Source organism: Phodopus roborovskii, unplaced genomic scaffold (genome assembly GCF_943737965.1).
Source record: "Phodopus roborovskii unplaced genomic scaffold, PHOROB, whole genome shotgun sequence".
In the NCBI taxonomy this organism is placed as follows: Eukaryota; Metazoa; Chordata; class Mammalia; order Rodentia; family Cricetidae; genus Phodopus; species Phodopus roborovskii.
Window position 1 is genome coordinate 5,786,019 of NW_026126598.1, and position 16,729 is coordinate 5,802,747.

Genomic DNA, 16,729 nt, shown 5'->3' on the forward strand with positions numbered 1-16,729 from the left:
GCTTATGGGGCTCTTACATTCAAACTGCCACATTGCTCCTGTCACCACACCTTCCCCACCATGATAGACTGTGTCCCTCTGGAACTGTGAGCCAAAATAAATCCTTCCTCCTCTAAGTTACTTTGCCAGGGTGTTTTAATGAAGCAACAAGAAAGAAGGAAACATGGAGCAGGTGCTTGCATATGTATGCAAATATGGCAGTCAGAGGATAACCCTGGGTGGCATTCCTCAGGTTCTATCCACCCTGTACATTTTTGTTTGTTTTGATTTTGAGATACAATGTCTCTGTTATATAGCTATGATTGTCCTGGAGCTTGCTCTGTAGAACAGGTTGGCCCTGAACTCTCAGAGATCCACTTGCCTCTGCCTCCTGAGTGGTGGGTTTAAAGGTGTGTGCCACCATGCTTGACGCACTTTGTACGCTTTTTAATTGATTAATTTATTTATTCTCTGTGTGTGTATTTATTCTGTGCACATGCATGCGTGTGTGTGTGTGGGGGGGTGTCAAAAGGCAACCGTTGGGAATTGTTCTCTCTTGTGAGACTCAGGAATTGAACTTAGGTTGTCAGGCCCATACACAAGTGTCTCTACTCTATGAATCATCTCATTGACCTGATCTTGTTCTTTGAGACAGGATCTCTCACTAAATCCGAATCTCACCAAGTAGGCTAGACTAGCTGGTGAGTGAACCCCAGAGGTCCTACCATTTCTATTACCCCAGTATGGGAGTTACCACTGTGTGCCACCATGCCCATTTTAAACATTTTTTTAGTTGTATCTGTATGGGTTGTTTTGTCTGCTTGGATGTTGGTGCCCTGTGCACACACATTGCCTTTGGTGCTTATGGTGCTCAGAAGAGAGCAGTGATCCCCCTGAACTAGAGTTACAGGTGGTTGTTTTCTACAATGTAGGTGCTGGGAATTGAACTCAGGTCCTCTGAAGGGCAGCCTTTGCTTTTAACTGCTAAGCCATTTCTCCAGCTCATGTCCAGCTTTCCATATTTGGGTTCTAGGGATGGAACCCAGGTCTTCATGCTCATACAGCAAACACTGTACTTACTGACTGAGCCATCTCCCCAGCACCGTCCTTGGACAGTCCTTGGAGCAGGCACTAACAGGGGAACTGTGATGGTGTGGCTTCTGACTTGGGCTTCCTGGCTTGGACACCTTTATGGTCACCTGAGCTACAGGAACAGTTGTTCCACATGGGAAGCTGCCTCTTCTGAGGCCGTGTTCCTGAGGAAATGTGAGCAAGCTCCAAATCATTAAGTGGATTGAGCTCTCAAGCCCATTGCCCGGGAGCTTGGACAGCCTTGCAAGAGAGCTCCGAGCTATTTTATGGCCAGGTCTGCTGCTCCAATACCATTAAGACCGCTCTCCTGGTGGCCACCCTGCCTGGAGCAGCCTGACAGGGAAGGATTTTGCCTAAGGGAGCCAAATGGAAATCTTTGGAACTCTGTCTTTCCCACCACTTACAGCTCTCATGGTGCTAGCTCTCTCCCTTGGCAACTAAAACCATATTTGAAAATAAAATGTCACTTTTTAAAAAATGTCTGCTGTCAGCACATGGAAAATTTGTTTTTCCTGTTGAACTTCACGAGATGACTCGAGGCGACAGAGAGTCTAGATGCATGCCTTGTGTGTGGGGAGTGGGTGTCAGCCCATGTGAATCAGTGAGTCACAGGGGCATGTGAGAGAGTGGTGTGGTACTGCAGGTAGGGACGGCGTGGACTGTGGGGGTGCAGTGTGGGGGGCATAACAGTACCTGGTATGTGCAAGTCAGAGGAGGAGGTTGAATTCAGGTCCTAGGTGACATGGCCGTGACAATGGGACGTGACTCCGTCTTGGGTTCATTCCCAAGGACTAGTACTGTTGTACGAGTGTGTGAGTGTGAACCAAAGCACTGTTCTCTGAGTGTGTGTTCAGAGATGGAGGCTGTTGAATGTGTATGGGCACATGTGGGTGTCTGAAATCCATCACTGTGTGTGTGTGTGTGTGTGTGTGTGTGTGTGTGTGTGTGTGTGTAGATCCATGTTGGTGTGTTTTGTGACTGTGTGTCTGAGATTTAGTGTTGTTGTGTGTGCCTGTGGTGGTGGTGGGACACTATTCCTAGGGAGACATGGACAAAGGTCTGTTCACTGTAGATAGGGAACTGATGAGAGACCAAAGTAACCAAACTACCAAAGTCCAACTTGGTGAACCGGTGAATATATTACTTATAGGAGTATGGGTGACTCAAAGACTGTTGCATCAGGGAAAGCCAACCCAGCTTGGGTGACGACTCATGACAGCTGGGACTTGAAGCTCACTGCACAACTTGTAGGCAGCTCAACAGGTTAGACAGCCTCTTCTCAGCAGTTCTAACTGTTTAAATAATTTGGGGAGGAAGAGGGAGATGTTTCCTTTTTGCTTTTGTGATGAAACACTCGATGACCAAAACTTAAAAGAGCAAAGGGTTTATTTGGCTTATAAATTCCAGATCATAGTTCATTACTGAATGAGCAGGAAAAAGAAACAGAAACCATGGAGGAGTCCTGTTTGCTGGTTACCCCAGTTTAGCTGTCTTTCATAGCTTAGGACCACCAGCCCAGGTGGGTTTGGTCCTTCTTAAACTGATTAACAATCAAGATGATCTCCTACAAACATGCCCACAGGCCGACTTCATCTGGGAAATCTCTCAATTGAAATTTCCTTCTTGGGTGACCCTGGCCTAAGTAAGGTTGAGAGTTAAAGCTAGCTAACACTGAATGGCCTTGTGGACCTGCTAAGTTTCAGAGACTTCTTGAGACATGTGTGTTGTTTACTTGCTGAGTCTTAATGGAATGGACTATTTCAGCCCAGAGGAAATTGTTATGGTTTGGCTGTGAAATTTCTCTCTAAAGCTTACATGTTGAAGGCTTTATTTGGAGATGATCAAATTCTGAAGGCTTTGATTTCAATCTCTATCAATGACATTATTGGGAAGGAGTGAGCCTTTAAGGGGTTGCCATTAGCTGAAGAAGTACATCACTAGATGTACTCCTCTGCTTTCTGTCCACCATGGGCTGAGCAGGTTTGCTCCATCACCACCTGCCATGATGTTTTACCTTACACCAGGGCCAGAAGCAACAAACAAGCATCACAGACTGGTGCCACTGAAGCCTTGAGCCAAAATAAGCCATTCCCGCTTAAGTGGGCTTTCCTAAGCATTTATCAGCGGTGAAACATATACATGACAAACACAATGTCTAAAAACCAGTGTGTGTGTGTGTGTGTGTGTGTCTACTTACATCTTGTTTAGTAATCTGAACTTGGGAAGCTTTTTCCCTGAAAGGGCTCCCTGTGGTCCCATCCTTTGGGTCATTCCAGCCCAACCACTTAGTTTTATCTTTTTCTATCTAAAACTTATTTTTTTTATTATTGTATCTGTGTATGATGTACGCATCTGCATGCATAATATGTATGTGGGGGTGCATGCATGCCTTGGAGCACATGCAGGGGTCAAAGGACAACTTTGTGGAGTCAGTTCTTTCCCTCCACTGTTATGTGGAGGCTTGAACTCAAGTTGCAGAGTCAGCTCCTTTATCTGCTGAGTCAGCTCCTTTATCTGCTGAGTCATCTCGCTACTACTATTTGTTTTTTTTTTTTTTTAAACCTTTGGTTTGTAACAGGGTCTCACTCTGTAGTTCAAGCTGGCCTTGAACCTACAGCCTCCTGAGTAGCTGGGATTTCAGCCATATCCCATCAAGCCTGGCAACACCTTCTGGTTGGCTGAGGGAGGCTAAGCTGGTAGGGATGGAACCCAGCGTCTCACACATGCTGGGCAAGCGTCTGCCCCTGACCTCCAATCCTAGGGCAGGTGCTATATGAAAAGTGCTGGGCTTCTTTTTGCAAGTAGCCCTCAAGTTGGTATCTGCCATTGTTCATTTTATATTGCTTAGGCAAAGCCTGAGGGTGTGAATGGAAAAGTACCTAGAAAGATTAAAGTTGCTTCCAGAGGCACAGATCCATTTGTTATGTAATACTCTTTGGTGACATTGAGTCCTTATTAATAACTAAACATCTGTCAGTACTATAATTATATTTCTTGGGCCACGGTTGTATCTACCATTGTCCCGTGTAAACATGGAAGGGCAGGTGTGAATTATTTAGGCAACCGACTTTGAGTAAATAACCTCTCAGCACTGTTTCCGGCAGTAAGTTTCTGTCAACTCCTTGCAGAGTCTCAATGTCTTCGCTGAAGTGCCTTTGATGTACCCCCAAATCTCTGACCACATCACTCTGGACCCCTGATGCGGCTGCCCGAGCAACCTGGAGATGGGAAGCCTGAAAATGAGACAAAGCAAGACCAAGAAAGCCCCGAAGGGGGAGGAGAGCGACGGAGAAGCCCAGCCCCCGACTTCCCCACCTGGCAAGTCTCCCCCAACCCCAAATCCCTGCACCTAGATTGTTTTAGAACTAGAGTGGGGCGGGGTCTGAGAGCTGTGATGTCCAGGAGAGATAGGAGAGTCTATGAGAAGTCTGTGGGGGTGGGTGGGTGGGGGCTTCCCAAAGGATGAGCTGTCCAGCAGGACACAGAGTTTCTATGGATTCTGGAGGTGATGGGTTTCCATGGACTCCTTTTGAGATTCATGCTCCAGGCAAGAGGGTGTGGTTGCAAACTCACTATCAATCCTGGGTTTGAGAGGGTATGAATTGTTATGAAACAGATGAAACTTGCAGAATGCAGAGCAAGTGACAGAATGGAAACAGAACCTTTACATAGGTCATTTTAATTAATTCTCAAAATATTCCCATGAGGACTGTCTAAGTCGTGTGTGTGTGTGTGTGTGTGTGTGTGTGTGTGTGTGTGTGTAAAGAGCACTGGAGATTAAATTTAGCACTTTCTGTGTATTAGACTAGTGTTTTACAGGTCCTTATTATGTACAGGAATTTGGAGCAACTGTTATACCATTGAGCCATACCACCAGCCTCTTACTAGAGGATTCTAGGCAAGTGCCTGACCACTGAACCACCCTCCCAGGCCCTCGATGGGAGATTCTAGGCGCAGGTGCTCTACCAATGAGTCACACCCTAGCCCCTTACTGAGGGATTCTAGGCAGATGCTCTACCACTAAACTATATTCCAAGTCTCCCTTCTTTCCTTCCTTCCTTCCTTTTTTTTTGGGGGGGGGAGAGCAGGGGGAGTTTTGAGACAAGTCTCTCTGTAGCTTTGGAGCCTGTCCTGGAACTAGCTCTATAGATGAGGCTGGCCTCGAACTCACAGAGATCTGCCTGCCACTGCCTCCCGAGTACTGGGATTAAAGGCGTGCACCAACACCTGGCCTTCCCTTTTCTTAATTTGAGATATGATTTCATTAAGTTGCTCAACCTTGCCTTAAACCCCTGACAGTAGCCCAACAGTCCTCAAATGTGACCCCCAGCTTCAGTCTTCCAAGTAGCTGGACTACTAGAAACTACTGCGTCACCTGGCCTAGCTGTACAAGTGCATTTTTTGTTTTTTTTTTTGTTTGTTTGTTTGTTTTGTTTTGTTTTGTTTTAAGAGAAAAGTGGTAACAAACACTGAGCCACTGGCTTGAGGTCACACAGCCAAAGGAGAACTGTAAATTCCTATGCAAGTCTCTCTGAGGATAATTATGGTCTCCTCTTCCTTCCTTCTCTCCTCCTTCTTTTTCTCTTTCCTTCTCAATTCTCCTCCACTTCCTTCTCCACCATCCCGCCACCCCCTCTTCCTCCACCTCTGTTTTTAACCCCCTTCTCTGCTTGGTCCTTTCCTCCCCCAGCTCCTCCTCCCTGCACGCTCTCCTCTGTCTCCCTCCCCCTTTCTGTTCTTCCTTGCCTCTCTCCCCCTGTGTATAGAAGAGGTCAGTTCAGGATGTGGGGTCTGTATGTTACCAGGCCCTGGGTTGTGGTGTTGTGTAGAAGGGAATCTGGGATCTGTGTGATACTGACATCAGAGGTGATAGTAAGTTCTTTAAGTTGGTCTGTCCTGAGATTATCCCTCTAAATCATGGAGTCTCTTGCTCTCTCCATCCTAACTTCTATTAGTGGTGGAAAGTGTTTATGGTGGACAGAGTGAACTTAGGCTTATGGGGAGGAGTGTGGAAATATTTTTGGTGATGCAGTTCTTGATTTTCCACATTTCCCCAGCATGGAGGGCTGAGGCACAGGACATTGCGAGACTGTAGCTAGATTCTAGAACCTTCTTCAAGACAACTCAGTGTTTGAGATCTCAAGGGCAGGAGCTGATAAAACGCTGGGTCAAGAGCATCTTGACATACTGGGTGAGCCCCCTTGAGGACTCTGAGCCAGAGGACAACTTGTGTCTAAGATTGGGTTCACAATGGCTGCTTGAGAAGTCCGGCCAGGGGTTTAGTTACCTTTGCCATGGTGGTGACAAAAATCCAACAAAGCAACTTCAGGGAGAAATGATTATTTCAACCTGTGATTTGAGGAGCTATGGCTACCATTGTGGGGAGGACATATGGGCAGGACTTTGTGGTGTCTGGTCACATGGCACTCACACTTAGGACAAGAGAGATGAATGGTAGTAGTCACCTTACTTTTTTTCTTTTTATTTAGTCTGGGACCTCAATCTTGCAGCCCTTAGATAATGTGGGTTTTCCCACCTTGCATATGGTAAGCTCTTTCTTCTCTGCTCTTTATTTCCTTTTATCCAAGGCTACTATAAAAACCACGATCTTTCTACCTCATTCTCTTGAGTGCTGGAACTGCAGCTGTGTAGCTCCAAGGCCGGTACTAACTTGCCCTATTGAGATTTAAGCTGCAGCCACTTGCAAGGCTGAGCCTCTGGAGAGCAAGCTGTCCTGACTTGTAAGGGCACTGGCTCCTTGGTTTGGACACTGAATGAATGTTCTTCCATTTCTGTCCATGCCAGGGGATCTGCAGGAATCTTTGGATGCTATTTTACTTCCATTTATGTTGCCATGATAAAACACATTGGTCAAAAACTACTTAGAGGAAAACGGTCTCTTTCAGTTCACAATCCTAGGTTAGAGTTCATCATGTTTCAATCAGTCATGGTACATCCACAGTTAGGAGCAGAGAAGAATGAATGCCAACTTGGTTTCTTCACTCTTACACTGTTCAGGACATCTGCCTAGGGAATGGAGCTGCCCTTGGTAGGTAGGTTGGATCTTCCCACAGTAATTAATTAAGAGAATCCCCACAAGCATGCCCACAGGTCAACTTGGTCTAGCAAGTCCCTCACTGAGACTCTGTTCCCAGGCAATGGTAGGTGTGTCAAGTTGACAAAGCCATCAGAGAACTGGTCTTGAGTGACTCCTGGGTGGTCAATGGTGCAGTTAGCCACCTCAAAAAAAAAAAAAAATGGGACAGAGAGATACCCATGTGGTTTTGACAAGATACAGCTAAGTAAACAACTCCACTTCTAGGATGGTGCTGCGGGCCAATCCGAAGGAAGCTGTTCTCTCTGGGGAGAATTGGATGTGCACTATTGATACATAAGCTAAAAATAACCAATCTTCCAAACAAAGTGTTTTTAGTATTTTGAAATGAAAATGTGTAGACAAAGCAGGGATCTAGAATGTATGAGTCATTAAATTGCTGACTCTCAAAGCAGTGGGAATTCAAAGGGCACTTTTTTCTCTCTGTTTCTCCCTCCCACCCCTGTTCTGAATAGCTTTGAGAGTCTCTCCATAAACAGGTCCCACAAACTGCCCCGTGGCCTCATGGTCCTACACAGCAAGAGGCTAAAGGAACTTAACTTCTTCTTGCCATGTTGCTAAGCTGGCTTTGGTTGCTAGGTTGCTGTCATCAATTCAACTAGCCCCTTGAAAGGCCCCCTTATTTTTACTCAATGTGTCTCCCCTTCTTCTGTGGGACCCCAGGCCCTTCTGTGGTTCCTATACTGGGTGCTATTCTCTCCCCCAGGGTTTATTCAGTGCTACTGAACACATCAGACCTAACAAGGATGCTGCAACATTGAGCATCTCTGAGGAAGCTCGTTTCAGGGGAGGGCGTGCAACACAAGATGCTGTAGTAAGATGAGGCAGTGGGCATCTCCGACTCATCCTTGGATTGTAGTGGAAGGACTGGATCTGGTCCTGCCTGCCTGCCTTCTTCCTTCCTTCCTTCCTTCCTTCCTTCCTTCCTTCCTTCCTTCCTTCCTTCCCCCCTCCCTTCCTTCTTTCTTTTCTTCCTTTTTTTTTTTTTTCCTCTGTGTGTAGGTCAGAGGACAATGTCACATGTCATCACTCAGGAGCTCTCTCCTTGTTTTTGGAGACAGAATCTCTCACTTGCCTGGAGTCTGCTGGTTAGGCTGGGCTGCTGGTCTGGAATCTTCTTATCCCTACCACTCCAGCACTGGTATTACAAGCCCATGCCACCACACCTGGCTTTTTATGTGAGTGCTAGGGATCAAAATCTGGTCCTCATGCTTGCAAGGCAATAGGCTCTTCACCGACTGCACTCTCTCAGCAATTATTTAATTAATGAATTAATTAATTTTTGAGGCAAGGTCTCGTGTATCCTATGCTAGCTTTAAATTTGTGATGTGCCTCGTGGCCAAGGATGACCTCGAACTTCTGACCCTTTCACCGCTGCCACTCAACCACTGGGATTGCAAGTGTTCGTTGCATAAACCATGCCTGGTTTAGGTTTAGGGTTAGCTTAGCTTATGGAAGACTGGCTGTGGAACCCAGGGTGTTGTGCATGCCAGGAAAGCACTTTATTGACTGGGATATACATACTCCCAGCCCCCAAATACTGATGCAGGCCAGAGGCCAGTGTCAGAAATCATCCCCCATCACTCTTCCACCATGTCCTTTGAGGCAGGGTCTCTTAATCAAACTCAGGCCCACTCATGAATCTAGTTGTGCTCTGGGGATTCCCTTTCTTCATCTTTTAAGGTTAGAATTACTGGAAGGCTGTCACATCCACCCAGAATTTATGTGCATTCTGGGGATCTGAATTCTGGTCCTTCAGTATGCGCCGTGAGCCACCCCCGTCCCTGATGACGTTCTTTTCCATTGTATAGTTATTCAGTTAACCAAGCCCTATTGGTGCCTGTTGACATCACCTCTCTCCTTCCCTCATGCTCTGTCAGTCACAAGTAATACTCCCATGGCCGTCTTTGTAAGTCTATCCTTATGAACGTGTGTATACATACTACAGTTAAAATGTTTGGGTCAAAAAAGTGTACCCTGAGGAGTTAGCTCAGGAAAGTGCTTACCATGTAAGCATGAAGACCTGAGTTACATTTCCGACATCCACTTACAGCTGGGCGTGGCGATGCATACTTGCAATCCCAGAGTTAGAGCTATGTAGATAGTGAGGCTCACTGGGCAGGCTCCTTAGTGAGAGATGACAACACCAACAGTCACAATAATACAAAATAATCACAAGGTAAGATGGCTGGCAAGATGGTTCAGTGGGTAAAGAGGCTTGCTGCTAAGCCTGATGACCTGAGTTCAATCCCTGGGACGCCACGTGGTAGAAAGAGGGAACTAACTTGCACAAGCTGATGTCTGACCGCCACAGGAAGGCCATGACAAAGTCACACACACAGCAAATAAATAGTTGTAATTTAAAAGTTAAAAATAAAAAACAAACAAGGTGGATGACACCTGTGGAGAGACATCTGTAGTTGATATCCATTCTCTACATGCATGCATGACATGAGCATACTCCCCCCCACATATGTGTGTATCCACAGACATGCACATGTACACATGCTGGCATTAACACACACACACACACACACACACACACACACACACACACACACACACCTACCTTCCTTCTTTTGCTAACTTTTGCCAAATTGCTCCCCAGAACAGCTACACTGGTTCATTGCAGGACAGGGCTTTTAAGGACAGGGACACAGTTGTGGAGAGGCAGGGGACTGGAGAGAGGAAGTACTTGAAATTGCTTGGTAATGGAGCTGATCTCGAAGGAAAGGAAAGTGAGAGCTCTCAGGGCAGAGAGCAGCATCCTTGATGAACATTGGAACTGCAAATGCAGCCAAGGTGTGAGCTCTCAGCCCCACAGAACGCGATGAGACGTGATGGCCAATCTTAGCCGAGGAGTTAGCCTTCCCCCACACCCTGGGTTCTCTGACCCAGGCGCATCAGTCTCTCTTTCATTCCTGGCCCGCTTTTTAGTTTCCAGATTTGTTTTTATTCTTAAATTATGTGTATTTGTGGGTGTGTCCACACCAGGACAGATGCGCACGAAGGCCGGAAGCTGACATTGGAGCTGAAGTGATAGGCGGTTGTGAACTGTCTGATGTGGGTGCTGGGAACTGAACTAGGTCCCCTGTGAGAGAAGGCAGTTCCCTCAACAGCCGAGCCATTTCTCCAGTTCCAATGCATTAAAATGCTTTTGATCCATTCTTTGATAATTTCATAATGTATCGATCATATCTTGATTATTTTCAACCTCTAGTTTCCATTCAGCTCCTCCCAGATAGCCTTGCAACACCCTCTTCCCAATTTTATGTCCTCTTTTCATAGCCCACAGAATCTTTTCAATGCTTTCTTTATGTGCAAAGATAAGGAGACATCCCCCAAAGCATGAACATTCTAATGGAGGCTGGATTCCCGAAAGAAGATGGATCTACCCCACCCTGGCATCTTGAAACTTCCAAAGCTCCTTAGCTAGGGGTAGACTCCATGAACCCTCCCTATCTATGCTGCAGAGTTGATTGGCTTGCTCTTGCGTGGTCTAATACAGGCAACCATGACTGTTATGAGTGTCTGCATGCAATGGTCCCATGTGTTTAGAAGATGGTTTTGCAGCAGTCGGCCCGACGGCTCTCACAGTCGTCTTGAATACCTTGTCTTACCTGAGCTGGTTGCTGCTGCTGTGTGACTTCAGAATTGGGGGTGGAGTCCATTGAATGGTATGTGTTTTTGTATTTTCCTAACTGAACAGGGCTTAGTAGAATCTCAGTCCTGTGTGGCTTTGGTTCACATCCATATTTAGGACCCAGCAGTCACTGTCTTCTCTCAATAAATGATTACCAAGTCACCCTCCTTAGGGGCAGGAGGGGACAGTTTCCTTTACTGTCTTATAAAATTGATGCCATTAACACCCAGAGGTGTGTGTGTGTGTGTGTGTGTGTGTGTGTGTGTGAGAGAGAGAGAGAGAGAGAGAGAGAGAGAGAGAGAGAGAGAGAGAGACAGAGAGAGAGATTTTTTTTTACCAGGTCTGGGATTAATTTCAATGTACCAAGAAATCTTAGCAATTTGACTATGGTGAAATCCCTGAAACCCCAATACTCTGGAGGTAGAGGGAGGGGGATCAGGAATTCAAGGTCACCATTAGCAAATTTGAGGCCAGCTTGGGTGAGGCCAGCTTGGGCTTCATGAGACCCAGTCTTAAGAAAACAAAGGAAAAGGGATTTTGTTACACTCAGAAACAAACAAACAAACAAACAAACAAACAAACAAACGTATTTCCAAGACTCTTTTAGTGCATGGATTTCTTTGGCAAGTCTAGCAAGGTCTGTGAATTATGTCTTCTAGACGCAGAGTGGAGCACTTAAGGTAATAGCAAAGAAAATCAATTGTAGTCTAGCGCTGTCTCTAAGCATTAAACAAATGTATGGTACAATAGGGCATTAACGAATAAGATGTAGGAGTGGGCATGGGGACAGTCACACATTTGAGGAACCGTGGAGCTAAGAGTAAACAGTATTTAAAAATAATTCATGACTGTGAGATGATGGGAAATAGTAGCAAATGTCACAGGTGCATCTACCAGTCAGTCCTCCTCCCCTTCCCCTTCCTCCCCATCCCTCCTCCTCCCCTCCTTTCTTCCCACATTCCATCTCCTCCTTCCCCTTTCCTTCCTCCCTCCTTCCTTCTTTTCCTTCTTCCTTCCCTCCCTCTCCTTCTTTAGCTCCTCCTCTGTTTTGAGACAGGGTCTCACTACATAGCTAAGACTTGCCTAAATCTTTCAATCTCCTGCCTCCTGCTTCAGTAATTGAGAGCTGGACTTATAGGCATATGGCCCATTTTACTGTCCAATGCCTGTCTTAGTCACAGCCACCACCCTTCTTTAGGACACCTGCCCCACAGGAATGGTGTCCCTCTGATGTCCAAAGAACTCAACAAAACCCCAACAGTAGAACATAGGAGCAATATTTTGGAAAGTATTAAATTGGATGCTAATTTTCCTGTTTATTTATTATAGTTTTCTGAGACAGGGTGCCATGTAGCCCAGGCCATATAGCTAAGGATGACTTTGAACTCTTGGTCCTTCTGCCTCCATCTCTTGAGAGCTAGGATTGTAGGTCAGCATTCTGCCTGGCATAGATTCTCCCCTGTAATTGCTATTTGGTTGTGAGCTGAGCCCACGTTGTTGCAGGATATTGATCACACTGTGAAGCCCCTGAGACTTTGTTAATAAAATCAACCTTGGATCAGAGGGCAGAGCCAACAACTAGTTGACAAGAATTAGCCATAGAGAGTACAGAGAACCTGGAAGATGGATAGAGAGACACACAGGAAGGAGTAAGGAGGGACTTAGAGATTCGAGGTCTTTTTGGTTTGGGACAAATAGAGAAATATTCTCGTGCTGAGCCTCCAGCTAAAAGGAAGGTCATTTGGTTGCTTCTCAGCCCCTCTGATCCAAGGTTGATTTTATTAACACTGTCTCAGGGTTTCACAGTGCAATCAAATATCCAACAACACCACATAAAGAGATTTCTTAGGCTGGGCCAATGACAATAGTCATTTGACTTCTTAGAGACACACTAGACTTAACAGCCAAGATTTGTGTGGGCAGAAGCAACCATATATTGCAGCCTGGTGGGGATGAGTCTACTCTTTGGATTGTTTTTTTTCAGTGTGAAGAGGAGCATCTCCCTGGAGAGCAATGTTAAAATTCCGTACTGCAAGATATCCCCGCCTCTTCTTGCACACTGCTTGCCTGGTTTGTTTGTGTTCCTGGTGTGTGTGAACTCTCTTGTGTGCATATGTGCCTGTGGATGTCAGAGATCAACCTGAGATGCCAATCCTCAGATGCCTTCTACCATGCTTTTTTTTTTTTTTTTTTTTTTTTTGATACAGGGTATCTCACTGTCTTGGAACTCACCAGGTCAAACCGCAGGGATACCCTTTTCTCCATTTCCCTATAAGGAGTATTACAAGCTTGCACCATCATGCCCAGCTCTTTTTATGTGGCTGTAGTGATTAAACTCAGGTCCTCATGCTTCATAGCAAACTCTATGATAGCATACTCTACTGATTGAGCCATCTCTCCAGACATTTGCCCTGGTTTCTTCAATTAAAAAATGATGTCAGAAGTCAAGATCTGGGTGCTAGGTGTGTTTGTTGCCATGGGACAATTGTAACTTCTGGGCCCTCTCAGCTGACAGGGCCAAGAAATATATATGCATGTATATGTATACATATACATACATACATACATACATACACACACACACACACACACACACATACACATTCCACACAGATTTCTGCATGTAACTCTGTAACTATCCTGACCTAAACATTGATCTATGCTGTTTCCTAATCTACTACCACATGGATCATTCTAGAATCCTCTTTTGCTAAACTATAATGTAGAATAATTTGGCTCTGACCATCCATCATCCATTTACTTAATGAGGCCGAATGTATTCACAATGTCACGAGAACCATGATGTCATCAGCCCATGGGAGGCAACTGCATCAACTGTGATGCTTATGGCCAGAGTTCACTGCATTTAGCTTTACATAGCAGGTCCATTTCCAAAGCTATTTGAGTTGCAATTTCTTCCTGTCCTCTTCAGTGAGGTCACTTTATATGTCTGCAGTACAAATGAATTTGTTCCATTTTGCATTCCAGCCTAGGATTTGTTTGTGCTCTTAAATGCTTTATTATTTGTTATTTTCTTTGGGATAGTGTCTCATGTAGCCCAGGCTGCCCTCAGCTTCTGTAGCTGAGGATAGACTTGAACTATTGATCTTCCTGCCTCTACCTCCTGAGTGCTGGAATTGCAGGCATCTATCTCCATGTCCTTAGCTTTAAACAACTTTTTAAATTTGCACTCATTCAGGTAAACTTAGTGGGTGGAAATCTGGCGAGGTTTTAGACATATATATTGTCATGAGCACACGGTTACAGTAGCATACTTTCCCTGTCCTGAAAAAGCAGCCCTACTTCTCATGTCTACACTTTCCTCTCTCTTCTCTCTGGATCTTTTATGTCTATAGTTTTGTCTTTTCCACAGCATCGCCTGTCTCTACCTCATACAGTGCTGGGTCGCAGGCACATGCGACCACCATGGCTTTTTTTTTGTTTGTTTATTTGTTTGTTTGTTTGTTCTGTTTGAACTGGAGTCCTTCTGCTGGTGCAGCAAGCCCTTTAAGTCACCAAGGCATCTGCTCAGCCCATGTCTGACTGTTTAATTCCTCATTTCTTTCCTTCCTTCCCTGTTCTTTGAGACTTCTAGACAGTGTATTTTGTTCAAATTCATTCCCTTACTCCACCTCCTCTCAGATCTTATCCATCTTTCCCTACCCACTCAAGTTTGTGTCCTCTTTAATTTTTTCCTCCTTATTTCTTTTTGCCACTGGGTTATATTACAATTTGTATGTGCATTCCAGTTCGCTTATTACCTATCTATTCATGGAAAGGACACCTTGCTTGATTTCTGTTTTTGGAGATTGGATCCAAAGCTGCAAGCTAGTGAGACAGCTCAGTGGGTAAAGATGCTTGTTGCTGAGCTTGCAGACCTGAGTTTGATACCCAGGGCCCACGTGGTGTAAGGTGAGAACTCTTGCAAGTTGTTCACTTACCTCCTTATGTGCATCATGACACACACATGCCACACATACACTCACAAGTAAGTAAACAAATGTGATAAAAATTAAAAATTAATGTTTGCACAGATTTTTACGTGCATACATTTTCTAATTGAGTAATTATATAGGGTGGAAGCTGACCTTACATGTTACATGGTTTCTTCCATGTTCTCTCCTTTAACCCCAATTGAGGCAGCATCCCTCTGTCTGCTGCTGTACTGTTTTCTTCAGGTTGTTTGGTCCTAGAGCTCAGGGCTGATGCTCTTGTCCCTTAGTCTCATCTCTCTGTGATTTCAGATGTGTGCCACTGTAGGTTCTGGGGTTCAAACCCTGCTTGTCAAGCCTGCAAGGCTCCCCTGATCATAATGCCAAAAGAATTCTTGCATCTTTCTTTGGTCATACTCAAGTTGTAATTGTGCACTAGGAATTGGAATTAATATGTAAACAATAGCACAGCAGGACCAGTTGCTCGACACCCACCTAGCTGTTTTACACCCACTCCATCATAAGTGGCACTATAGATGTCGAAGAAAGCTGTTTGTTCTCTCGACAGACACTGATCTCATGGGCAAGGATACTTTTAATTTTGAAAAGATTTTTATTTGTGTGTGTGTGTGCGTGTGTGTGTTTAAGTGCAGGTGCCTACAGAGGCCAGAAGAGGGTGTTGGATCCCTCTGAGGTTGGAATGAAAGATGATTGTGAGCTGCCTTTTGTAGGTGCTGGCAACTGAACTTGGGTCCTCTGCAAGAACAAGTGTTCTTAACCACTGAGCCATCTCTCCAGGCCCAGGAACAAATTTTAGAACAAGGTTTTCTTTACTTATGTGAATTATTCCAGAACAGTGTTTGTGATGGTTACTTTTATTATCATCTTGCCTGGATTCAGGACCACCTAAGAGACACCTCTGGATGCATCCATGAGGACGTTTGCACAGAGGTTCAACTGAGAAGGAAAGGTGCAATCTGAATGTGGGCAGCACCAGCTCATGGGCTAGGGTACCAGACTGAATAGAAAGGGTGTGTTGGTTTGAATAATAATGGGCCCGGTAGGGAATGGAACTGCCTGAAAGGATCAAGAGGTGTGGCTTTGTTGTAAGAAGTACATCTCTGGGGATGGACTTTGAAGTTTCTAAAGCCCAGGGCAAGCCGGGAGTCTCTCTCTTTCTCTCTCTGCCTGTGGATCAGGATGTATGTAGCTCATGGCTTCTACTCTCGTGTCTGCCTACATGCTGCCATGCTCCCACTCTGAAAGGATGGACTAAACCTCTGAGGATTCAAGCAAGCCCACAATGAAATGCTTTCTCCTATAAGAGTTGCCTTGGTCGTGATGTCTCTTCACAGGGATAGGACAGTGACAGTGACACAGAGAGAGAGGGTAAAGGGTGCTGAGCGGCATGATTCCCCTTCTTAGATGTGAACAGGTGGCCGGCCTCTCTATGCTCCCGTGGCCACTACGCCTATAACTGCCTACAAGGCCAATCCCACGGCCAATCCCATGGAATTGGATGCCCTCTTCTGGCTTTCCTGGGTACCAGGCACACACATGGTACACACATACATACAGGCAAAGCACTCATATTCATAAATATTTTTTTTTTTTAAAAAGAGGGAATAGCAAGTGTTTTGGGCTGTGTGGAGCTACTGGAACTGTACTGGGAGGAATGATATGGAATGTTCTAGTTGCTCTATGTAACAATTTGGCAAATTGTCACACAGTCAAATATGCATCTGCTGTATTTCATGCCTGTCATTTCTAGATATTTAACTAATAGCTGAATGTTTGTGTTTATACAAAGAGCCTAATGTGACTATTAATTACAACTTTATTTGAATAATTTACTTTAAATCATTAACATAAACACCGAAGACTCAACAGCTCTCTTAGTTTTTCCTCATAGTAACAAAATTCCTGGGGAAATCAACTTAAGAAAGGAATTAAAAAAAAAAAACATTT

At 45.1% G+C, this 16,729-nt stretch overlaps 1 protein-coding gene across 2 annotated transcripts in view; it reads left to right on the forward strand.

Annotated features, from left to right (window-relative positions):
* Caln1 (calneuron 1) overlaps positions 1 to 16,729 on the forward strand; it is a 439,729-nt gene that overhangs the window by 41,922 nt on the left and 381,078 nt on the right. For both annotated transcript variants that reach the window (XM_051204808.1, XM_051204809.1), the window contains exon 2: positions 4,200 to 4,389. In XM_051204808.1, the coding sequence (XP_051060765.1) occupies positions 4,271 to 4,389 (119 nt within the window). In that variant the 5' untranslated portion in view covers positions 4,200 to 4,270. The remainder of the gene's footprint in view (positions 1 to 4,199; positions 4,390 to 16,729) is intronic.